The sequence below is a fragment of the Dipodomys merriami genome, unplaced genomic scaffold (assembly GCF_024711535.1).
Source record: "Dipodomys merriami isolate MVZ:Mamm:240054 unplaced genomic scaffold, mDipMer1.0.p SCAF_7, whole genome shotgun sequence".
In the NCBI taxonomy this organism is placed as follows: Eukaryota; Metazoa; Chordata; class Mammalia; order Rodentia; family Heteromyidae; genus Dipodomys; species Dipodomys merriami.
In genome coordinates, this window is record NW_027206290.1 from 66,911,909 (window position 1) to 66,937,618 (window position 25,710).

At 41.2% G+C, this 25,710-nt stretch overlaps 1 protein-coding gene across 3 annotated transcripts in view; it reads left to right on the forward strand.

Annotated features, from left to right (window-relative positions):
• The window catches only part of Dnaaf9 (dynein axonemal assembly factor 9), a 128,540-nt gene that overhangs the window by 15,350 nt on the left and 87,480 nt on the right, over positions 1-25,710 (forward strand). For all 3 annotated transcript variants that reach the window (XM_070006875.1, XM_070006874.1, XM_070006876.1), the window contains exons 2-9: positions 2,898-2,977; positions 5,431-5,550; positions 9,666-9,790; positions 11,125-11,221; positions 12,864-12,970; positions 19,051-19,128; positions 22,788-22,886; positions 24,681-24,736. In XM_070006875.1, coding sequence (XP_069862976.1) covers positions 2,898-2,977; positions 5,431-5,550; positions 9,666-9,790; positions 11,125-11,221; positions 12,864-12,970; positions 19,051-19,128; positions 22,788-22,886; positions 24,681-24,736 — 762 coding nt within the window. The remainder of the gene's footprint in view (positions 1-2,897; positions 2,978-5,430; positions 5,551-9,665; positions 9,791-11,124; positions 11,222-12,863; positions 12,971-19,050; positions 19,129-22,787; positions 22,887-24,680; positions 24,737-25,710) is intronic.

Sequence of the window (25,710 nt, forward strand, 5' to 3'; positions counted from 1 at the left end):
CCCTCTTGAAAACTGACAATAAGTTAATACTTTGCATGTGTAATTCCAAAAGGCACAAATGCTCCAAAACAGCAAATACGTCAAAGATGTTAATTGAATAATTCCTAATGGATCCTGGGAATATGAGCAATTGTGCTTTCTTTACACTTACCATGTTTTATGTGTGTGTGTGTGTTTAGTTAAAATAAATAATTGAGTAAGTGACCTGTTTTATGGTTCAGTGACAAATAGTGCCCTGTAATCTGGTTAAAAATTAAATTTGGGCAATAACTAATGTAAAAAGAACTGTGGATAAGGTTTAAGTGGTAGAATACCTGCCTAACAGTGTGTCTTTCTGAGTTCAAACCTCTAGTATTAGGAAGGAAAACACATAAATTTGGGGAGCAAGCAAGTGTACAAGGAAAAATAGAACTGAATTTTGTTGCTCTGAGTAACAAAAAATAAGCACTAAGAAAATGCTTTATTCTGGAAAGAGAAAGGTCTTTTGTATTTTCTGTCCGACTTTATTTGCCAAGATATCTATGGAAACTACTGTTTATAGCATTGTCTAGGCTTTCTACTGCAGTACTGGGGGAGCTGTTTATTTCTTGGTCATATGACCTATTCCTGCTGTGTCACTGGTTGGTTCTAAGTTTGAAAAACCCCAGAGCTCTTGGTAACCCTGGCAGCCTGTCAGCATACAGTCTAGATGGATTAGGAAGCAGGCCAAGGACCAAGTCGTTGAAATCTTTCTAGTGCAGTGACTAATTATAAGATTATAAGATGAAAAAGTAGCATTACTTTCCAGGGGAAGTTTTCCTATTTTCCTTAATTGTCTTACTGTTTCTGTCAAGTACTTCTAATACCTTAATGATCCTTTCCTTCCTTCTAGTTATAAATTTTTATTGTGAAAATGTTCAGATCAAACAGAAAAGGTGAAATAATAGTCCAATAAGTATCCATTAAGCCTACTACATGGATTCAGTCTTTTTGTTGTTGTTGTTGGTTGTGGGGCTTGAACTCTGAGCTGCTTTGTACTTAAGGCTAGTGTTCTACAACTTGAGCCACACTGCCACTAACGGGTTTTTTGGTGGTTAATTGGAGAGAAGAGTATCATGGGGACATTTCTGCCAGGGCTGGCTTTGAACTGTGATACTCAGATCTCAGCCTCCTGAGAAGCTAGGATTACAGGCTTTAGCCACCAGTACCAGCTGTATTCAGTCATTTTTAACCTGTTAACATATGCTTCATCTTTTTTGCCGTTACTCTCTTCTCTCTCTCTCTCTCTCTCTCTCTCTCTCTCTCTCTTGATTTTTTTCTTTCCCTTTTTTTCTGTCTCCCTTTTTCTCTCTCTCTCTCTTTCTCTTTCTCTCTGTCTCTGTCTTTCTTACTTTCTGTGTTTTGTGTGTGTGTGTGTGTGTGTGTGTGTTTGTGTGTTTGTTTGTTTGTTTGTTTGTGTTGGGCCTGGGCTTGAACTTAGGGCCTTCATGCTATCCCTGAGCTTTTCTGCTGAAGGCTAGTGTTCTTCCACTTGATCCACAGCTTCACTTCCAGCTTTTTGGTGGTTAATTGGAGATAAGAGTCTCATGGACTTTCCTGCCTGGGCTGGCTTGGAACCACTGAGTAGCTAGGATTATAGAGACGAACCACCAGTGCTTGGACTATTTCTCTTTTATATCAAATCTTTCTGTAAATTATAGACATCATGACTATTTCTAAGTACTTAGGTGATTGCTAAGAAAAGAGGGCATTCTACTTCCATGTGCAGGATAACATCAAAAACTAATATCAACAAATATGTATTTAGATTTGTCCTGCATGTCTCACAGATGTTTCCCTGTTTACATTTTTTTGTTGTTGGTGGTGGTGGTTGTGGGGATTGAACTCTAGGCCTGGACGCTGTCCCTCAGCTCTTCAGCTCAAGGCTAGCACTCTACCACTTTAGCCACAGGGTCACTTCCAGCTTTTTCTGTTTATGTGGTGCTGAGGAATCAAACCCAAGGCCTCATGCAAGGCAAGCACTCTACCCCTAAGCTACCTTCCCAGCCCCAAAAATCCTCTTTCTTTCTTTCTTTCTTTCTTTCTTTCTTTCTTTCTTTCTTTCTTTCTTTCTTTCTTTCTTTCTTTCTTGTCAGTCATGGAGCCTGAACTCTGGGCCTGGGTGCTGTCCCTGAACTCTTCAGCTCAAAGTGAGCACTCTACTACTTGAGCCACAGAGCCACTTCCAAGACAGATCAATCTTGAGCAGAGAATTGGGCATCCAGTTTTAGAGCTGCTGAGGAGAGAGGATATGAATATGAAAAGAATTAGGGTCTTTAGAAATGATACTAAAGTCTGGGAGTATCACACCTTACACTTTGCTTTTGAGTGAGCATAGGAATATCCTTGAAGCAAATAGAATCTGAAATAATACAACTATACAGAAATGGAAACAAATATTCTCTGCTGACATTCTTGGTAGGGGTAGCCACAGGGATGAATTTAGCTTTGTTTAGGCCCTTATACCAACATTTAGGTTTTATTTGCCTTTGGTTTTGAGACAGACTGATGAGAACTCATTAGGGAAAATCCATGTGGAAAGTTTCTTTTAAAAATCATCAGAAGTCGTCTTTGGAAGTTCTTAAAATCAGCTGCTAAGTCTCAGTCCTGTTCTGAGATTGAATGTGAAAGGGCCTTAGGCTTCCCTCCTCTTTTGAGTCAGAGTCACTGGCTATCCAGTTCATATCAGTAGTTCAGGCCTAGTTCTCAGACCACTTGTATATAATCTCTTCCAGAAATTGAAGGAAACTCTTCCTATTCTTCAAGTATGTATTTTTATTCCTAGCAAAGTTTTCCCTCTTTTCATGCCTTTAAGGACTTGCTGCTCTTCTCACAGATTGTACTGGCACTCAGGGAACTGTTTTCTGTTCTTGTTGCAGTGGCAGTCGACTCCGCCAGGTTCAGAGCATCCTGACCCAGAGCAGCAAGTCTCAGCCTGATGGAATCCTCTGCATCCTAGGTCAGTACTTGAACACTTTGACAAGATGGTACTTACGGCTATGGTACTTGGCTTCTTGTTTACAGAAATAATAGTATCATTTGATAACTGGTATATTTATCTAGCAAAATGGAACCCTTATCTGGTTTGAATATGCAGGGGATGAGGGATGAGGATGATACGATACTCTTACCATGACCAGGATCCTAGTTGGAGATTAACCAATCTCTGTAAGGAATATGGGCACATTTCATCCTAATGAGTCTTGACAAATCTAGGCATGAGAGAATGCCCATTTGCTACATAAGCTCCATCTGTTAGTTACCAGAGTTCTGCCAACAAAGTACCATCCTAGATCTATCCAAAGACTCATTTGCTTTTTTTTTTTTTTTTTAAACCTGTCCTTGGGCTTGGACTCAGGGCCTGGGCACTGGCCCTGAGCTTTTTTGAACAAGGCTAGTGCTCTTCCACTTGAGCCAAAGATCCACTTCCAGCGCGCGCGCGTGTGTGTGTGTGTGTGTGTGTGTTTTCCACTTGAGCCAAAGATCCACTTCTAGCGTGTGTGTGTGTGTGTGTGTGTGTATGTGTGTGTGTGTGTGTGTGTGTCACAGACTTTCCTGCCTGGACTGGCTTTGAACTGCATTCCTCAGATGTCAGCCTCCTGAGTAGCTAGGATTACAGGTATGAGCCAGTGGCACCTGGCTTCATCTGCTTTTTTGTTTGTTTCGGTCTTATTTTTGAATTATAGAGGTTTAAAAAACATTTTATTATCATAAAGGTGATGTACAGAGGGGTTACAGTTACATCACTTGCCTTTTTTTGGCTAGTTTGAGGCTTGGAATCTGGGCCTGGGCACTGTCCTGAGCTCCTTTTTCTCAAGGCTAGCACTCTACCTTGTGAGCCATAGTGCCACTTCCAGCTTTTTCTGTGATTTAATTGGAAATAAGAGTCTCACAGGGGGGCTGGGAAGGTGGCTCAGTAGTAGAGCGCTTGCCTTGTATGCATGAGGCCCTGGGTTTGATTCCTGAGTACCATATAAGCAAAAAGAAAAAAAAAGGGGCTGGGAAGTTGGCTCAGTGGTAGAGCGCTTGCCTTGCATGCCTGAGGCCCTGGGTTCGATTCCTCAGCACCACATAAGCAAAAAGAAAAAAGCCGGAAGTGGTGCTGTGGCTCAAGTGGTAGAGCGCTAGCCTTGAGCTGAAGAGCTGAGGGACAGCGCCCAGGCCCAGAGTTCAGGCCCCACGACCGGACCAAAAAAAAAAAAAAAGAAAAAAAAATAGCCGGAAGTGGTGCTGTGGCTCAAGTGGTAGAGCGCTAGCCTTGAAGAGCTGAGGGACATCGCCCAGGCCCAGAGTTCAAGCCCCACGACCAGACCTCCCCCCCACCAAAAAAAGGAGTCTCATGGATTTTTCTGTCCAGGCCGGCATGGAAATGCAGTCCTCAGATCTCAGCTTCCTGAGAGGCTACGATTACAGATAGATGTGAGCCACCAGTACCTGGCTCACCACCTTTCTTGATCTCCCCAATATAGGCAGGAGGGAATGCTAAACTACCTGCTGTAACACTAGTACAGCTTGCCCTTAAATTGTCTCACAGAGCATATTTTTGCTTTAAAAACATTCCTATCACTTTCATGTAAAAATAATAGTATCATTGCAAAATAAACAGTGGATTAATGTTCATCTAGCTTTCATTCCCCTGAAATTGGTTGCTATTTTAATAAATGTGGATAAGAGAGATCAGTGGGACATGGGATTCTTACTATTCTTGGAGCTCCTTTTGCCCCACCTCCTTCCTCTTAGCTTCATATAGGCAGCTTCCTCCTACTCTTGATACTTCTGTCTTACCCAGACCCCTCATATTAGAGCTCCACAGAAACCTAGAAACAGGTAGTATGTATTCTTGATGCGGTGAAATGCAATTAGTGAATAATGTATAATTTTCTCTTTGTCTCTGACTCAGACATACTAGATGGAAAGCTTTGAAAAGGCCATTTATAGGCACATATGTCACCATACCTCTGCATCCAGTTTAGTGGGAAGCCTTCCTCCTGATACGTGTTGAGTTATGAGTGTTTCCAATCCCACTCAGTTGTTTTCTTTTTTGTGTGTTTTTATTGTTGCTTTGCTTTTTTGAGACAAGGTCTCACTCTGTAGCCCAAGCTTGCCTCAAACTAGTAATCCTTTGTTTCTGCCTCTCAAGTTCTGCAATATATGTGTACACCACCACACCAAATAGCAATAATGATTGCTATTTGATCATCCCACCTGAATAGGTTTTGAGATGAAAGTAAAAATACCTGATATTGAGACCTGTTTCTTTCAAAGAGAGTTGCTTAGTTTAGTTTCTAGCATAAAACTAGTCTCTGCCCCTGCCTTTGACTATCATAATTTTGCTGAATAGGGGCAAATTATTGGGGCTCATTGTACCCCATAGTACAGGACAGCTAATCAGAGCCTTTTTTTGCTTTGCAGGAATTGATAGCAGGTACAATGAAGGCTGCCGAGAACTGGCAAATTATCTTCTGTTTGGTTTATATAATCAGAATACCAGTGACTTTGAGAAAACGGGATTTTCTGAAGAAGTTTTAGATGGTAAGTCTGGTAAACTGAAAAAAGTGTGTAGTCTTTTTGTGTGTGTGTGTGCGTGTGTGTGTGTGTGTGTGTGTGTTGATCAAGATCCTTGAACTCAGAGGCTGAGCACTGCCCCTGAACTTTTGAGCTCAAGGCTAGTGCTTTACCAGTAAGCTACAGTTCTACTTCTGGATTTTTGGGGTGTTTAATTGGAGATAAGAGCCTCACAGATTTTCCTGCCAAGGATAGCTTACAATTGCAATCCTCAGATCTCAGCCTCCTGAGTAGCTAGGATTACAGGTGTAAACCACCAGCATGCAGATGATTTATTTCTTTAGATCCTTATTTCATGTTTTCCTTCAGTTCCCTGTACTAGAATTTGAACTCAGCACTTTACACTTGCTAGGTACCTTACCAATTAGAAATAATGCTAATAGATCATGATCTATTAGCATTATTTCATGGTCTTTTAATGGAAAAATATGATCAGCTTTAAAGTAATCCAAAACCCCAATAAACTCTTGCTTATTGCTTTTTGAGTGGGGGGGGGTATGTCTCACTATTATTGTTGAAGACTGACATTGAATTTATAATCTTATAGTCTCATTTCTCCTGAGTAGCTATGATTACAGGCATGAGCCACCGGTGCCTGGCTACAAAATTTTTTAATAGTGAAAAAAAAGCATTTCTTCTTTTCTGATAGTCCAAATGCTAGATAAGAAGTTACTAAGAAGTAATTTTCAAAATACATTTCCTGAGGCCAGGTGCTGGTGGCTCACATCTGTAATCCTAGCTACTTATGAGACTGAGATCTAAGGATTAGAGGAGGGAGGTAAAATCAGACACACACACACACACACACACACACACACACACACACACACACACACACACACACACACACACACACACACACACACACACACACACACACACACACACACACACACACACACACACACACACACACACACACACACACACACACACACACACACACACACACACACACTTTAAACTGAGTAAATTGGCTTTGGGGAAGAAAGCCTTGGCTAGGGACTATTTTTTCCTTTTAATTGCTCACTGGTTTTTTTATGCAGGTTCAGATTATGTACTGGTGTCCAGTGAAAGCAATGTCAGTTGTGAGGCAAGGATGAGCCTGCAGGCTGTCTTGTAAGGAAGACTTCATGTGGATCTTCAGTTGAGAAACAAAGGCTCTTTGTCTTGCTGACTTTAGGAATTGTTTTTGTGTGACTTTAATTCATGATGATGTTTATGGCAACAATGCAGGCTTTCTGTTGCATTCCTCTTTCCTTGGCTCTGAGACACCCTGCCTGTGTTGCTGCTGCTGTGGGCTGTTGCCCAGGAGCTATCTCTGATATCACATACTTAACATCATGACTTGTCTGCCAGATGGGTTAGAAAACACAGGAACAGACAAATAAAACTGGACAAGACACAGACAGCCTCTTGTGAGGCAGCTGGGGGAGGCAAAACCAAATATCTGATGTGAAATGAGCTTTCTGGAGTATAATAGTTCTCAGCTGGGGATAGATTTGTCCCCCAGGAGACATTTGGCAATGTCTAAAGACATTTTTTTTTTTATGTCCATAGCTGGACACAGATGCTATTGGCATCTAATGGGTAGAGGCTAGGGGTATTGCTAAACATCCCGTAATGTACACCCCCAAAATTATCTGTGTTTTTTTAAGACATGTTCTCATTGTGTAGCCCCAGGCTGGCCTTGAACTCTCAATCTTCCTGCATCAGTATCTTTAGTGCTGGGATTCTAGAGGGGCACCACCATATCCAGTGACAAAGAATCTGGCCCAAACTATCAGTAACTAGTTTTACAAAACCTGTTGTAGTGTATATGAAAATTCTTCTGTGGTAGTGTCCTTAATAGTTTAGTGTTTATCCTTATGAATTAATTGAAGCTTTCCATTTTATCAGGAAGTACAGAAAAAGGTGACTGAAATTGTTCCATTAACTTAAAATTTTCAAATTTGGTTTCAGATTTTGATTTAAAAATTTTCCCTGTATATTACATAGCCTCTGCTAATTTAGAAAGCAGCTTGGTATCTTGTTCCAGCCACATGTTTCCCTGAAAACAAGGTGACTAAGGGAATTAGGGCACTGATATTAAGGAAATAGTTTAAATTTCCAAAGGTGCTTTTTTTTGAGAGGGGGGAGGGTGGGAAGAGTCAGTTGTGGTGCTTGAACTCTGGGCCTGGACACTGTCCCTCAGCTCTTCAGCTCAAGGTATGCGCTCTACCACTTGAGCCATAGCACCACTTCTGGTTTTCTGGTGGTTTATTAGAGATAAGAGTCTCACGGACTTTCCTGCCCGGGCTGGCTTTGAACCGCAATCCTTAGATCACAGCTTCCTGAGTAGCTAGGATTATGTAATAGGTGTGAGCCACTGGTGCCCAGCTCAAAGGTGCTTTTTTACTTACATTTATACTGTCCCCTGGCTCAAAGGATGTTTAGCAAATGAACATTTCCCTCCAAATTATAAACTTATTTTAAAATCCAAATAGTTAGAAACTTGAAATCACCAGATAAATTTTGCTCCTATAGAGGAAGGAAGAGACCAACATTAGGGATTTTTATTAAAAAGACATGAAAATATCTTATATCTTATATTTTCACTTCATTCTTATGTACTTCCTTCTTTTACCTGATTCTATATTCTGTTAAACTTATATTCATCATGGTGACATCCGTCTTGAGAACCTGAGAATGCTTAGTTAGGTTTAGCCTAAGGCTGTTGTGTTCTGTTATTGGCTTCTAATTTTTTGAGTTACAGTTTAGAATTTGATACTAGAAACCCTCAGTCTTTCAGTGATATCACACTTTTACTCTTCAGTAGATAATCTACTGATTTAGGACCAGACTGTTGGGGGAAGAGAAGAGGAGGAAGCAGTCCTGAGAGATTGGTTTAGAGGGTGGCCTTTTCTGCCTTTTGCTGTCATTTGATTCTAGCACTTCCCTAGGAGTCATAGTGAAAAGCTGTGCTTAGTGTGTTTCCTGAACACTCTGGACCAGCCAGGTATAGAGCAGAATGGCTTAAAAGGCCATCGTCATGGAGCTTTGTTTTAGGCCACCCAGACATGTGGTCAGCTGGGGTTAATGTTTACTGGGATTTAGTGTGTTTTCATACAGTGTGGTCTTTCACACTGCACTGCTGTGTTGGCATTGCTAAACTTGCTGCATCAGATACTCTCCTCCCCCGTGTACTTTTTCACCTCCAGTAACTTATTTCTTCATTTTCTTCTAGAAGTCTGACTGCTTTCTTTTTCAATATTCTGGCTACTACTTTACTGTTCCTGCCACATTCCAAGCTCCTTCTGTTTACCTGGGTTTATTTGTACCCTTGGGATTTATGTTATTTACATGACCAACCAATATTAATAGCTGTTCCTTAAGTCTGTGAGGTGCTGATATATTTATAGATGCTTCTTCCATTTCTACTTCCTTCCTCCCAGCTTTTCCTGTGTACAGAGTTCATTGCCCTACAGGAACCCTTCCAAAAAACTGACAGTGTTTAGGCCCACAGTTATCTGGAGCCAGTGGCCAAGAGTTTTCAACACTGATGTCCGTGGAAGAAAAGTCACTACCCTGCTTGGTGTTGTTTCCTGCCCCTGTAACCATGGATTCTATCTAATATTTGACTCTGCACTGAAGTACACAACTGAGTTTAGTACTACAGATTTGACTGTGATGGGCTTTGCAAAACACAACTATTTCAGGAGATGAAGCCTATTTGACTAATTTTGTACCGACCTTATCAAGAAGGCAGTGGTGTGAACACTGTACAGGGTATAATAAACCCGTACTGTCACTACCTGACAGTTCTATAGTCATTTTGAAGCACATTAACTGACTAAATAGTTTTAGTTTAAGGTTTTGTTACATTGTTTTTGAAGTGGTTTTAATATTTTATTTTGGTTTTTGTTTTGCTTTTTACGATGGTGTGGATGAACCCAGGGTCTTACATATACAGGCAAATACTTTATCACTGAGCCTATATATACTCATCCCTTAATGGTTTTAGTAATTTTTTGGCAGGAAACATTTAATGGAAAAAGCCTTTGTATAATACTCTTGTATTTTGATTTTTTTTTATCTTGCAGATGTGATTATATTGATTAAATCAGATAGTGTCCATCTGTACTGTAACCCTGTCAACTATCGCTATCTGTTACCCTATGTGGCACATTGGAGAAATCTGCATTTCCACTGCATGACTGAAAATGAGGTAAGGCGTAAAAGAAAATAGGTACATACTTAAGGAAAGTGTTGGTGTGGAACAGGAGGTACCCCTCCTGTTCCCCTAAAAATCAAATTGTAGAGTGTGATTACATAAAAATAGCTCCTTGTTTCAAGTGGAAAGTTTTGAATTTCATATGAAGCTAACTTTTTTTTTTGGGGGGGGGGGTCTGGTCATGGGGCCTGAACTCTGGGCCTGGGCGCTGTCCCTCAGCTCTTCAGCTCAAGGCTAGCACTCTACCACTTGAGCCACAGCCACCACTTCCAGCTTTTTTCTTTTTGCTTATGTGGTGCTAAGGAATCAAACCCAGGTCCTCATGCATGCAAGGTAAGCGCTCTACCACTGAGCCACCTTCCCAGCCCCATGAAGCTAACTTTTAAATAAGTTTTTTACCTATTTAAACTGGGGCCTAGTAATAGCTTTATAAATCCACTGTCCTGACTTATTCTATTCTAGCCTGAATCCAGTCTCTCTCCAGGCTAGTAGTATCTAGGGACTGCCCTTGGAGATTTTTTTTTTTAATTTTGTGATATTCTTATTTTGGAATCCTTGAGATTTGGGATTTCATAGAAATTGTTCACCAGTATTGGTCAAGAACTCTTTTTTCCGGGCTGGGAAGTTGGCTCAGTGTTAGAGCGCTTGCCTTGCATGCATGAGGCCCTGGGTTCGATTCCTCAGCATCACATAAGCAAAAAGGAAAAAGCGGGAAGTGGCACTGTGGCTCAAGTGGTAGAGCCCTAGCCTTGAGCTGAAGAGCTGAGAAGACAGTACCCAGGCCCAGAGTTCAGGTCCCACGACTGGACCAAAAAAAAAAAAGGAACTCTTTTTTCCATGTGAAAGAGGGGTTTAAGGGTGTTGGCCAAGTTTTATCTTTTTTTTTGGTCGGTCGTGAGGCTTGAACTCTGGGGTCTGGATGCCATCCCTCAACTCTTCAGCTCAAGGCTAATGCTCTACCACTTGAGCTACAGCGCCACTTCCGGTTTTCTGGTGGTTTATTGGAGATAAGAGTTTCACGGACTTTCACAGGCTGGCTTTGAACTGCGATCCTCAGATCTCAGCCTCCTGAGTAGCTAGGATTACACAGGCATGAGCCACCAGTGCCCTGCTCCAAGTTTTATCTTCTACATTTAAGTCTCTTGATCCATTTTAATTTTTTGTGTGTGTGTGTGTGTATGATATGAGTTTGACAAGTATTTCTGACTAGCAAATGACTGATTCTTGCAGCCTCTATAAAGGTTACTTAGGTCAACTCTGATAAAATACAGGGACAATAAAGAACTTTGTATAACATCTCATTACTGTCTGTTTTAATTTGTCTTCAGTATGAAGATGAGGAAGCTGCAGAAGAATTTAAAATTTCCAGCTTTGTGGACATGGTTCGAGACTGTAGTAAAATTGGCATTCCTTATAGCTCCCAAGGTAAGTCTCTTATAGTGGGTTTTTATTGGATAGTGTATAAATGGAATGCCTGTTTCTTTCTTTGGAAGCATTCAGATGGGAAATGCCTTGATTCATTTTTACTAAGGCAAAGAATGAAGCAGAGTGAAGTTTGGGGACTTTCCTATACAAGCTTGTATTCATAAATGAAATTTTCACATCAACACAGCAAGCTACCTGTGGCCAAGAAGAAGATCTAATAAAGGATTTAGTACAATTGACATTTAGTTTGTATCACTTTTTTTTCCTGAAACATAGCCCAGGTTATCCTGGGACTCACTATGTAGCCCAGGGTGGGCTCAAACTTGAGACCTTCATTCCTCTGCCTTCAGAATGCTTGATATACAGGCATTTGTCAACATACTTGCCTCTGTATCTCTTTTTTATGTGAGGCCTCTTGGTTAAAAAAAAAAAGTAGTAATTTAGATAGCCATTTAAAAATATGCTGACAGAGTGGCTAAAAAAATGATATGCTGACAGAGAGGTTAAAAACCGATGTGTGGGCTGGGAAGGTGGCCCAGTGGTAGAGTGCTTGCCTTGCATGCATGAGGCCCTGGGTTCGATTCCTCAGCACCACATAAGCAAAAAGCCGGAAGTGGCGCTGTGGCTCAAGTGGTAGAGCGCTAGCCTTGAGCTGAAGAGCTGAGGGACAGCACCCAGGCCCAGAGTTCAGGCCCCACAACCGGACCTAAAAATAAAAAATAAAAACAAAAAAAAAATGATGTGTGGAGCCGGGCACCAGGGGCTCACACCTGTAATCCTAGCTACTCAGAAGGCTGAGCTCTGAGGATAAGTTCAAAGCCAGCCCAGGCAGGAAAGTCCATGAAACTCTTATCTCCAGTGAATCACTCAGAAAACCAGAAGTCATGCTGTGGCTCAAAGGGTAGACCGCTAGCCTTGAGCTGAAGAACTGAGAGACAGTGCCCAGGCCCAGAATTCAAGCCCCCATAACCAGCCAAAAAAGAAAAAATGATATGTGGAATACAAAAAAAAAAAAAAATTGGTACTGGGGCTGAATCTCAGAGCCAGTCTCAGCACTGTCCCTTAGATTTTTTGCTCAAGGCTGATGCTGTATGACCTGAGCCTCATCTCTTACAGTTTTTGGTGACTAATTGAGGATAAAAGTCTCATGGACTTTACTGCATGGGCTGGCTTTAAACTGTGCAGTGCCTGGCTTAGTATTGTATTAAAAAAAAACTGTATTTGCTATTGTTACAAGAAAGGAAACTTTTTGATTTGGTAATTTTCCCTTGAGGAAGTTGGCCATGTTTCCTAAGGGAAAGAAGCCAACTTCAGATCTGTTAATAATTACACCCACTAAATGATGCAAGTCAGTTGTAACAGAGTACTATTTACTTACTTACTTTTTACTTAATTAGGAAATCAAAATGAAAATGTAGAGAAATCTGAATTTATGTCACTTGCTTAGGTTAGAATTTTCCTTGGATTTTATATAGTATTTCTAGTTTGAATGTATAACCTTTTTTCCTTTGAATGTATTTTGCAGATGAGGCCCTGGTGAACTTGTGAGAAATGATGCCTATCTGACCATGTTAGATCAGGTTTAAAGACTGCTATGTCCAGGATAGCATTTGATATGTGTTGTTGTATTTGATTCCTCTAGGTCACTTACAGATATTTGATATGTTTGTGGTGGAGAAATGGCCAATTGTACAGGCCTTTGCACTTGAGGGCATTGGAGGGGATGGATTTTTTACCATGAAATATGAGGTATGTATGAAAAGCAGTGTATTTGGTTTTTGTCTGCCAGTGCTGTTAATTATGAAGATCTCACAAAGTGAGCATACATTACTGTATCCCTCTGAAAACCTGACTGTTACTTCCCAAGGACATGGAGCACGTTAGGATATTTGAAATGCAAAACAGTTGTTGTTGTTTTTGTGCCAGCCCTGGGTCTTGAGCTTGGCTGGGACACTGTACATGAGCTTTTATGCTCAAAGCTAGCACTATACTACTTGAGCCACAGCTCCACTTCCAGCTTTTTGGTGATTAATTTGAGTTAAAAGATTCATGGATTTTCTTGCCTGAGCTGGCTTCGAACCCCAATTCAGTGTTCTTAAATTTAGCAGATGACCAGTGACTCTTTGTTAAGTCAATTAATGAATGAATCTAAGGAAAAGGACTCTCTGGAAAGGCCTAGTAGATTAGCAGCCAGACCACAGGCTCCACGTGCCTCGATTGGATACACACTGACACATGACCTGCCCCATCCAGCACAGGAAGCCAAGGAGGCAAAGAGTTATCATGTTAGAAATGGGCACATCCTGTTATACCTTAGAAGCAAGCCTGAGAAATATCAGAATCCCTAGGAAATATGCTTGGCAGGACCACTTAGACTTGACTTTTCCTACTCTAAAGCAACAGAATTTTTCCACTTATACCAAGTAGCAGAACCTCAGCAAGTCTTTGGGAAATAGTACTCTCTAATTCAGAAGTTTAGGGGCTTGAAGGGAGACAAACCACCAGACATAAATTATTTGGGGGGAAGGGCTTGAATTTACCACCTGGGCACTGCCCCTGAGCTTTTTCACTCAAGGCTAACACCCTACCACTTTGAGCCACAGCTCCACTTTTAGTTTTCTGGTGGTTAATTGGATATAAAGTTCTTGCAGACTTTCCTGCTGAGGCTGGCTTCAAACCTCAGATCTTAGCCTCCTGAGTAGGTTAGATTACAAGTGTGAGCCACCAGTGCCTGGCTAATAATGATTGTATTTTAATTGTATGAACTAGACATTTGTAGAATGTCAACTTACATGACAGACACTACTCTGAGCACTTTATATGAAGTGACTGGTTTAATTTTTTTTTTGTCAGTCTTGGGGCTTGAACTCTAGGCCTGGGCAATGTCCCTGAGCTGTTTAGGTCAAGGGGAGCACTCTACCACTTGAGCCATAGTGCCACTTCTGTTTTTTCTGGTGGTTAATTGGAGGTAAGAGCCTCACGGACTTTCCTGCCTGGGCCGGCTTTGAACCATGATCCTCAGATCTCAGTCTCCTGAGTAGCTAGGATTATAAGTGTGAACCACTGGTACCCAGCTGGTTTAATTTTTATAAAACTCTCTAAGGTAGGTACTATTTTATATGTCTCTTTTTCAAAGAAGTTGAATGAACTTCCCAGTCACAAAGTAAGTGACGGTAGGCTTTGGCCAAGTTCAGATGGTTTGTCTCAGAGCCAATGTTAATACAACCCAAGTGAGGCAGGCTGTCTGACTCCTGCCTTAAGGTACTAAATACCTTGATGCCACATTCAGAAAGGTCCCTGCCCCCTAACAACTTTGATCTTTACACAGTAAGGTGGGTTATTTGGAGGAAATGGCATATATCACGGCCAGTGTAGTGGTAAATGCCTATAGTCCCACTACTTGGAAGGCTGAGGTAGGAGGATGTCAACTTGAATGCTAGCCTGAGGTACATACAGAGTCTTACTGTCTCAAAAAAAAAAAAAGAAAGAAAGAAAGAAAGAAATTCTTTTATTCTGCTCCTATGTAGTTGTTAGTTTTTATTCTTCAGATATTTTGACTCTACTTCACCTTTCCTCACCTGAAGTCTCAGTTCTCTTCTTTACCCTCTCTTTCCCAGTTATTTAAGATGTGGAACAGTTTACTCTGCTAGTGTCCTCTCTACTGAACTCTGAGGGATTGATGACTGCCTACGTCAGACCCTCTGGCCACCTATGATGGCTAAAAAGAGAGCTATAGATACTTATAACTTTACATTTTAAACTTTGTTTTTAATTAAACAGCCATATCCAATGGAAGGTCATCAATCAGAGGTCCCTTATTTATTTGTTTAGTCAGTTGTGGGACTTGAATTCTGGGCCTGGGCACCATCCCCTCTTTTGCTCAACGCTAGCACTTTGAGCCATACCACTTCCTGTTTTCTGGTGGTTTGAAGGTGAGAGTCTCAGGGACTTTCCTTCCCTGCTGCCTTCAAACTGCAGTCCTCAGATCTCAACCTCCTGAGTAGCTAGGATTACAGGTATGAGCCACTGGTGCCTGGCTTAGAGGGCCTTTTGTCCCTGATGGTGGTAGATTGTCAGCAGGAGAAAGAAAGCCCGTCTAGGCTAGGTCATAATTTTATTTGGCATTGAGACTAAGCTAAACTGGGTTCATAGATATGGAGAACTATCTCTACCTGGAAGCTGTAGAGGGAAGTTTTATAGCTTGTGTTTTTCTTTCAACTTCTTATCCTTGAGCTGCTAGAAAGAGCTATTACTTGGCAAGATAAATTTATAACAACTGGCTTCCTAAGGGAGGATCCTAATAGCAACCATCTAGCTAATGAAAGTAAGCAATTATTTCACTTATTTATGGACAAACAAAATCTTCATACTAAAATGTGAAGTAAGATTTTTTAAAAACAGTAAGCCAGGAATGTTGACACACATTTCTAATTCCAACACTCAAGAGATTGGGATCATATGTGTGATCACAAGTGTGTTAGACTTTTTGTCACTGGTGAAATACCTGATTTAATACATTTTGGCTCATGGGTTTAGTCCATGGGCCTTGACTGTTGATTCCAGGCCTATGATGAGGCAGAACATCTTGGCAGTGGGAACATGGGAAGCAGAGAGAGGAAGGGATTGGAAACCAAGTATGAATTTGAAAAGCACACCCTTGCTGGGCACCAGTGGCCCACTCCTGTAATCCTAGCTCCTCAGGAGACTGAGATCTGAGGATCTCGGTTCAAAGCCAGCCTGGGCAGGAAAGTCCATGAGACTCTTATCTCCAATTAACTACCAAAAAACCAGAAGTGGTGCTGTAGCTTAAGTGGTAGAGCGTTCACCTTGAGCTGAAGAGCGTAGGGACAGCACCCAAGCCCAGAGTTCAAACCCCACAACCACCACCACCAACAACAACAAAAAGCACACCCTTAGTGACCTACTTCTGTAGCTAGGCCCTGCCTACTAAGATTTCACTACCTCTCAAAGTAGCACCACCAGCTCAGGTCCAGGCATTTAACAGATGAACCTGTGTATAGTATTTAGTATTCAGATCATAGCAGTGAGTTGGAAGTAAACATGGGCTACATAATGACATCTTACCTCAGAAAACAAGCTAAAACAAAACATTAAACAGAACATTAAAAGATCACAATCTGTTAGATGCAAGGATATATATCCGCATTTTAAGTTGGACACCAGTGGGTATGCCTACAACCCTAGCTATTCAGGAGGCTGAGATCTGAAAATTGTGGTTCAAAACCAGCCTTAGCAGAAAAGACTGTGAAACTTTTTTTCCAATTAACCATCGAAAAGCCAGAAATGGAGCTGTGTCTCAAGTGATAGAGCACTATTGAGCACAAAAGCTCAGGAACAATGCCCAGGCCCTGAATTCAAGACCCAGTACACACACACGCACGCACGCACGCACGCACGCACGCACACGCACACGCACACACACGCACACGCACACACACACACGCACACACACGAAAGGTAAAATTCTCCGTGGTTGGTATCCAGAGATTATGAAGTTTAAAAAGAAGTAGAAAAAGCTGAGTGACAGTGGCTTATGTCTGTAATCCTACCTACTCAAGAGGCTGAGACGATTATAGTTCAAAACCAACCTGGGGGGCTGGGAAGGTGGCTCAGTGGTAGAGCGCTTGCCTTGCATGCATGAGGCCCTGGGTTTGATTTCTCAGCACCACATAAGCAAAAAGAAAAAAGCCGAAAGTGGCGCTGTGGCTCAAGTGGTAGAGCACTAGCCTTGAGCTGAAGAGCTGAGGGACAGCACCCAGACCCAGAGTTCAGGCCCCAGGACCGGACCCCCCCCCAAAAAACTAAAAAACCAAAAAAACAACCTGGTCAGAAAAGTCCAAAAGAACCAACAAAAAGCAGGACTAGAGACATGGCTCAAGTGGTAGGCACTAGCCTAGCAAGTACAAGACTCTTGAGTTCAAACTCCAATACTAAAATAAAAAAAATTTACATCTATCTGTATACCAAAAAAAAGAGTTTTTAGTAGTTGCTTTTGTGGAGTGAAGATAACAGAAGATGTTTAGAGGTTGGAGTAGGGAAGTCACATTTTTTAATTTTAAATTTCCTATTTGATTTTTTTTTGGGGGGGTCCAGTCATGGGGCCTGAACTCTGGGCCTGGGCACTATCCCTCAGCTCTTCAGCTCAAGGCTAGCACTCTACCACTTGAGCCACAGTGCCTCTTCCAGCTTTTTTCTTTTTGCTTATGTGGTCCTGAGGAATCGAACCCAGGGCCTCAGGCATGCAAGGCAAGTGCTCTACCACTGAACCACCTTCCCAGCCCTCCTATTTGATTTTTAAATTAAAAATGTTGTTATTTTAAAGGTGATGTACAGAGGGGTTACACTCTACCACTGAGCCACCTTCCCAGCCCTCCTATTTGATTTTTAAATTAAAAATGTTGTTATTTTAAAGGTGATGTACAGAGAGGTTACAGTTACATAAGTCAGGTAATAAATAATTTCTTTTTTTTTTTTTTTTTTTTTGGTTGGTCATGGGGCTTGAACTCTGGGCTTGGGCGCTATCCCCGCGCTCTTCAGCTCAAGGCCAGCGCTCTACCGCTTGAGCCACAGCACCATTTCCAGTTTTCTAGTGGTTTAGCAGACTTTCCTGCCCAGGTTGGCTTTGAACTGTGATCCTCAGATCTTAGCCTCCTGAATAGCAAGGATTACAGGCGTGAGCCACCGGCGTCCGGCTTGTATTTCCTTTTTAGACAATGTCACCCTTTCCTTCACTGTTTCCTAGTTTTTCCTTCCTGTCCTCATATACAAGTTGTATAGTTCATTTTCAACATAGTGTCTGCTGCATTTGTTCCTATTTGATATCTTTAAAGATATGTATTTGATTTTTTAAACCATAGATATGTATTATTTTAGTTAAAATTACAAAGACAAAACCATAGAATACTTATATACATATAAATGTATATTATATGCATATATAGTATGTATACATACATTTATCTATCTATCTATCTATCTATCTATCTATTTATCTACCATGTGTATGTATGTATATGTGTGAGCAATGATTGAAGATCATCAAAGAATGTACCAAAAGTTCTGAAAATATTCTTGAATGTGAAAGTATTTAGTATGTGAAAGTTCTATTAAACTTGAAACACTTAGGGACATGGAGGCATGGTTCAGGTGGCAGAGTGCCACCTGAGCAAGCAAGAGGTCCTGAGTTCCTCAAAAAAATAAAAATAAAAACCACAGTATATTGGGTGCTGGTAGCTCATACTTATAATCTTAACTACTCAGGAAGCTGGGATCTGAGGATCTGAGCAGCTAGGGCAAAAAAAAAGTCTGTGAGACTTATCTCCAGTTAACCAGCAAAAAGCTGGAAATAAGCCCGGTACTTGTGGCTCACGCTTGTAATCCTAGCTGTTCAGGAGGCTGAGATCTGAGAACTACGGTTCAAAGGCAGCCTGGGCAGGAAAGTCCGTGAGACTCTTATCTCCAATAAGTCATTCAGAAAACCAGATGTGGCCCTATGGCTCAAGTGATAGAGCGCTAGCTTTGAGCTGAAGAGCTCAGGAGTGCCTAGGTCCAGAGTGCAAGCCCCATGACCGACCAAAAAAAAAAAAAAAGCTGGAAATGGAAGAGTGGCTCAAGTGGAAGAATATTGGCCTTGAGCAAAAAAGTCAAATGAAATCCAAGGCCCCAAGTTCAAGTCCCAGTAATGGGTCAAAAAAACTTTGATTTACTATTCTTATCACACCGATTAGAGTAATTTCTGAATATCAAAAAATTCTGATTGTCTTAATGATACTGACTTATTATTTCAATGTTTTTGTTCTTTATTCCAGTTGCAAGATGTGAGTTTGAATCTGTGGAATGTTTACAGCAAGATGGATCCTATGTCTCTGGAAAATTTGCTTTCAGAAGTAAGGAGACAAACAATTTAATTTAGTGAAAGAGTAGTTTCTTCCTAGATTGTTATCTTGTGCTTATTGGGAAAGGAAGAGAACCTGAAAAAGTGATACTACATCTTCCTATTCTACTATGAGAAAACTTTACTTGAGGTAAAACTGAGGCCTTCTTCATGGTTTAGGATCTGAAGTTTCTCCTAAAGATAATCTTTCTGTGGGACTAAGTCTTAGTGAAACAGTGTAGAATGTGTTTTGTTGTTGTTGTTATTGTTTTGTAGCATAAAAAAAAGATGAGAGGGCTGGGATGTTGGCTCAGTGGTAGAGCGCTTGCCTTGCATGCCTGAGGCCCTGGGTTTGATTCCTCAGCACCACATAAGCAAAAAGAAAAAAGCCGAAAGTGGCGCTGTGGCTCAAGTGGTAGAGCGCTAGCCTTGAGCTGAAGAGCTGAGGGACAGCGTTCAGGCCCAGAGTTCAGGCCCCACGACTGGACCCCCCCCCAAAAAAAAAAAGATGAGGTATGGTTTAAAGGAATCAAAGAGAATTCTGCAGAGGGCTAGAGATTAATAGTTTTGGCTTTGCGTGCTATTTGGTCTCTACTGCAACTACTTAGCGATACCATTGTAACATGTAAGTGCCCTAGACAGTGCTTTAACAAGTGAATGTCTTAAGAGTTTATCTACAAAAAATATGTGGATCTGCCCACCAGCTGTAGTTTGCCAACTTCTCCGACATTGTTCATCTGAACTTTGAAAAAAAATTCAGGGTAAGGAGAACAATTTGCATTAGGAAAACAACAAATGAAACTAAAGCCATGAGCTGGGCACTGGTGGTTCATACCTGTAATCCTAGCTACTCGGGAGGCTGAAATCTGAGGATCACCATTCAAAGCCAGCCTGTGCAGGAAAGTCCATAAGACTTTCCAGTTAACCACCAGAAAACTAGAAGTGGAGCTATGGCTTAAAGTGGTAGAGTACTAGCCTTGAGCAGAAAGAGCTCATGACTGACAAAAACAAAAAAAACACCTAAAGTTATGAAATAGGTATTGTCATAAACAGTTCAGTAGTGTCTCTCAATGGATGTAAATTAATGTATATAAAACCCCTATGATTTGTCCCTTTAACTTTGTACCCCTCATTTAGAATAGGGTAGAATAGACTGTTTACTATCTTTTTTTTATTAATAAGTTTTTTATTGTGAAAATACTGTACAGAGGCGTTACAATTACATGAGCAAGGTAATAAGTACAGTTCTTATCAAGCATTGTTGCCTCCTCCTTCGTTTTTCCCCTACCATCCCTGCCCTTCCATCTCCACAACTACACTCCCCCCCCAATACTATCATTTTTTATAACCAGCACTAATTTTAAAAAATGGGTGTATTTGCTGAGCACTGATGGCTCATGCCTATAATCCTAGATACTCAGGAAGCTGAGATCTGGGGATCCAAGCAGGAAAAGCTATGAGATTCATAGCTTCAATTAACTACCATCATTGCCTCCTCACCCCACTCCCAAAACAAAATAAGTAGAGCTGTCACTCAAGTAATATAGCACCAGCCTTGAATGAAAAAGCTAAGGGAGGGCTGAGAATGTGGCTTAGTGCTAGAGTGCTTGCCTAGCATGCATGAAGCCCTGGGTTTGATTCCTCAGTACCACATAAACAGAAAAAGCCAGAACTGGAGCTGTGGCTCAAGTGGGAGAGTGCTAGCCTTGACCCAAAGAAGCTTATGGACAGTGCCCAGGCCCTGAGTTCAAGCCAAAGTACCAGCAACCAAACAGAGTACCTTAAACTGATTAGTTAGAAAGACGCACAAAAAAGCTTGCTAGATGCTAGTGGCTCACACATGTAATTCTAGCTACTCAACAGGTTGAAATCTGAGGATCAAGGTTTGAAACCAGCCTGGGCAAGGAAGTTTGTGTGACTCTTATTTCCAGTTAACCACCAAAAAAAAAAAAAAAATCCTGAGGCCCAGCCCCAGTATTGGTGCACACACAAAAATAGCAGAAAGTGCCATGTGTTGGTGGCTTATGCCTGTAATCCTAGCTACTCAGGAGGCTGAGATCTGAGGATCGAGGTTCAAAGCCAGCCTGGGCAGAAATATCCATGAGACTCTTGTCTCCAGTAAACCACTAGAAAACTGGAAGTGGCGCTGTGGCTCAAGCGGTAGAGCACTCACCTTGAGCTGGAGAGCACGGGATAGCGCCCAAGCCCAGAGTTCAAGCCCCACAACCGACCAAAAAAAAAAAATACAACTCAAAGCCAGGTGCTGGTGGTTTACAACTGTAATCCTAGCTACTCAGGAGGCTGTTATCTGAGTATCACAGTTTCAAGCCAAACAGAGCAGGAATTTCTGTGAGACTTTTTTTTGTTTTGTTTTGTTTTGTTTTTGGGTTCGGTCGTGGGGCTTGAACTCTGGGCCTGGGCGCTGTCCCTCAGCTCTTCAGCTCAAGGCTAGCGCTCTACCACTTGAGCCACAGCGCCACTTCCGGCTTTTTTTCTTTTTGCTTATGTGGTGCTGAGGAATCGAACCCAGGGCCTCATGCATGCAAGGCAAGCCCTCTCCCACTGAGCCACCACCTCAGCCCCTCTGTGAGACTTTTGTGTGTGTGTGTGTGTGTGTGTGTGTGTGTGGCAGGGAGGGGGGCATCAATCATGGGGCTTGAACTTTGGGGATGAGTGCTGTCTCTCAGCACTTCAGCTCAAGGTGAGCACTCTACCACTTGAGCCACAGCACCACTTCTGTTTTTTGGTGGTTTATTGGAGATAAGGGTTTCATGGCCTTTCCTGCCCCAGGCTGGCTTTGAACCATGATCCTCAGATCTTAACCTCCTGAGTAGCTAGGATTACAGGCGTGAGCCACCAGTGCCCAGCTCTGTGAGACTCTGAAAGTGGAAGTGTCACTGTGGCTTAAGTGACACTCTGGAAGTGTCACTGTGGCATAAAGTAGTAAAGTGCTAGCCTTGAGCAAAAGAGCTCAGAGACAGTGCTCAGGCCCTGAGAGGAAGGCCCATGACCAACTAACACACAAAAAAAGCACAATTCACTGATGATTTAATACATTTAAAGAGCTGTATAACTATCACAACAAGCAAATTTTTCATCAACCCAAAAAGTTAACCTGTTCTCACTTGAAGCCAATCTTAATTCCCACCCACAGCCCTAGGCAACTACCAATCGCTACTTGTCTTTGAGGATGTTTTATATAAATTGAACATATTCCTGATAGTCTTTTTTTTTTTTTTGGTCAGTCGTGGGGCTTGAATTGAACTCTGGGTCTGGGTGTTGTCCCTCAGTTCTTCAGCTCAAGGCTAAGACTCTTCCACTTTAGCCACAGTGCCACATCCTGTTTTCCGGAGGTTTATTGGAGATAAGAGTCTCACGGAGTTTACTGCCTGGGCTGGCTTTGAACCACAATCCTCAGATCAGCCTCCTGAGTAGCTGGGATTATAGGTGTGAGCCACTGATGCATGGCTCCTGATAGTCTTTTATATCTAGCTTCTTTCACTTGACATGTTTTTATGATTAGTCTATGTTGTAGTGTGTATCATTAGTATTACATTTCTTTTTATTCATTATAGAAATCAATCTGATAGTTGATATCCCTTACAGTTTCAGGATAATAGTTTTCCAAAAAATTCTTATATAACATTCTTTTTTTAAAATTTTTCTTTGTAGGATTTGGTGGCTTTTGAGCATCAATGGACTAGCTTCTTTGCTAATTTTGACACAGAAATTCCTTTTCTATTGGAACTTTCAGAATCTCAAGCGGGTGAGGTAAGTAAGGGAAGAGCCAGAGAGAAGTAAGTGGATTAGTTATTTATCATTTTCATTATTTATTAGTTTTTTCAAAATACAATACTACCCTAAGTTACTTTTTATTTTTATATATATTTTTACATATTAGAAACCTTGTTTTGTTTTTGTCAAGTCATGGGGCTTGACCTCAGCACCTGAGCTCTTTTACTCAAGGCTAGCACTCTACCACTTTGAGCTGCAGCTCCACTTCTGATTTTCTGGTTGTTAATTGGAGATGAGTCTCATGGATTTCCTGTCTCTGCTGGTTTGGAACCATAGTCCTCAGATCTCAGTCTTCTGAGTAGGTAGGATTACAGGAGTAAGCCACCAGCACCCAGCTGATTTTTTTTTTCAGTCATGGGGCCTGAACTCTGGGTCTAGGTGGTCTCCCTCAGCTCTTCAGCTCAAGGCTAGTGCTCTCCCACTTGAACCACAGTGCCACAGTGCCACTTTCCAGCTTTTTTCTGCTTATGTGGTGCTGAGGAATCTAACCCAGGGCCTCATGCATGCAAGGTAAGCACTCTACCACTGAGCCACCTTCTCAGCCCAAGATGATTTAAAAAAAAAATCAATTGGTTATCTCTTCTGGAAATGTGACTTGGTGGTAGAGTGCTTGCCTAGCATGCATGAAGCCCTGGGTTTGACTCCTCAGTACCACATAAACAGAAAAAGCCAGAAGTGGCTTTTTTCAAGCCCTAGGACTGGCAAAAAAAAAAAATTATTTAAAGAGGAAAGGATCTTACTATCTCTGGTTCCATTGTATAGATTGTTTGCAGTTGGTATCCTGGCCTTTGATGGATGTCCTCTTAACATTTTTTGTGCTTCAAATTTTCTGATGATTAATTCTTTCAGCATTTGTATATCTTGGGAAAGATATTTTATTTTGCCTTATTTTTTGTTGTTTCTTTTTGTGCCAGTTCTGTGGCTTAAACTAGGCCTGGGCACTGTCCCTGAACTTTTTTACTTTACCAATTGAGTCACAGATCCATTTCTGGTTTTTTGGTGGTTATTTGAAGATATGAGTATCATGGACTTTCCTTCCCAGGCTGGCTTGCAACTGAAATTCTCAGATCTCAGCCTCCTGAGTAGCTAAGATTATAGGCATTAGCAACTGGTAACCAGCTTGCCTTTTTCTTTCTTTCTTTTTTTTTTGATGCTAGTTCTGGAGCTTGAACTCAGGTCCTGAGTGTTGTCCCTGAGCTTTGTTACTCAAAGCTAGCACTTTATCACTTGAATTATAGCTCTATTTCTAGCTCTTGGGTGGTTAACTGGAGATAAGGGTCTCAAGGACTTGCCTGTGTTGGCTATCTTTGAACCTTGATCCTTAGATCTCAGCCTCCTGAGTATCTAGGATTATAGGCCTGTCACTAGTCACTAGTGCCTGTCCTTATTACTGATTTTAAATGAGTGAGTTATAATAAACATTCATTTATTGGAAATGTGGAAAAAGTATAAGGTTACAAATTGGATCATAAATGATGATTGATACAGTTACAGTATTTAAAATTTATAAATTTGAATTTTTCTTTTCCTTTTGTAGCTTTTTTTTGATAACTTTTGTTTGTTTACTATTTGTCCACAAAATTCATGTTACTATCCACTATATATACCGTTTCATGTTCTTACAGTTATCCAGACATTTTTATATTTCTTACACACATTACATACCCACCTGATGTGTTTATACATATGCATACACATATACACAAATGAGGAATTTTGTGAAGATTTTACAAAACTGTGGTCTTATATACAACTTTGGCTTCTTTTCAGCCATTCAGAAGTTATTTTAGTCATGGAATGATCTCCAGCCATATAACTGAAAACAGGTAATATTCCTGGGAAAGAATAGTGGACGGTGAAATAGAAAACATAGTTGATGAGGATGATATGGGTGGGGTGGCACAGATATATGGAACATCCAAGTTCAGAAGTTTGAGTCAGGAGAGTATAGCTTGACTTATCAGAGGGTATGAATACTCTATAAACTCAAGTTATTTTACTGCTTTTGCATTTTTGTATTTGTTTTATTTTTCTGTAACTTTATAATAAATTAGCATGAAAACATTATAACCTGCTGAAATTTAAAGAAAGAAATTTTTACTCCATTCCTAGCCCAGGAAAATAAGAAGAGATAGTGTCCAAGAGGGGCTAGGCAGGAGCACAACAGTGACTTGTGGGAAGAAAGAGGGATGAGGCTCAGGGTCCACACCATGAAGAGGATAGAGGGTTCTAGAGTGCTTCCTTCTGCGTTTTTCTCTTGAGCAGCAGAGGTGCTTCCCTTGATGGATAGAGAATATAGAACTTTCCTGTTTTCTTAATTCCAGTTCTATAACAGTGACATCAACTACCCTGATGGGACTCAGATTCACCATTTCAGTTCACAATACCGTAAACTACACTGGTGGGACTCAGATTGATCATTTTTTTGCCCAAAGTTTACTTGGCTTGCATTAAGTTTCAGAAGAAAAATTAATCCCTTGTATTTTTGATGGCGCTAGTTTACCCAAAACCTCAAGTTGTAATTCTTAAGGAAAATGAAAAGGAAATACCAGCAATTTAAGGAAAAGGAGGGGATAGTGGAAACTATCAAGTATTCCTTCAGTATTTCCTTTAAAACATTCCTATGGTCGGGTGCCAGTAGCTCATACCTGTAAGCTACTCAGGAGGCTGAGGTCTGAGGATCGCAATTCAAAGCCAGCCTGGGCAGGAAAGTCCGTGAGACTTATTTCCAATTAACCACCAGAAGTGGCACTGTGGCTCAAGTGGTCAAGTGCTCATCTTGAGCTAAAGAGCTCAGGGA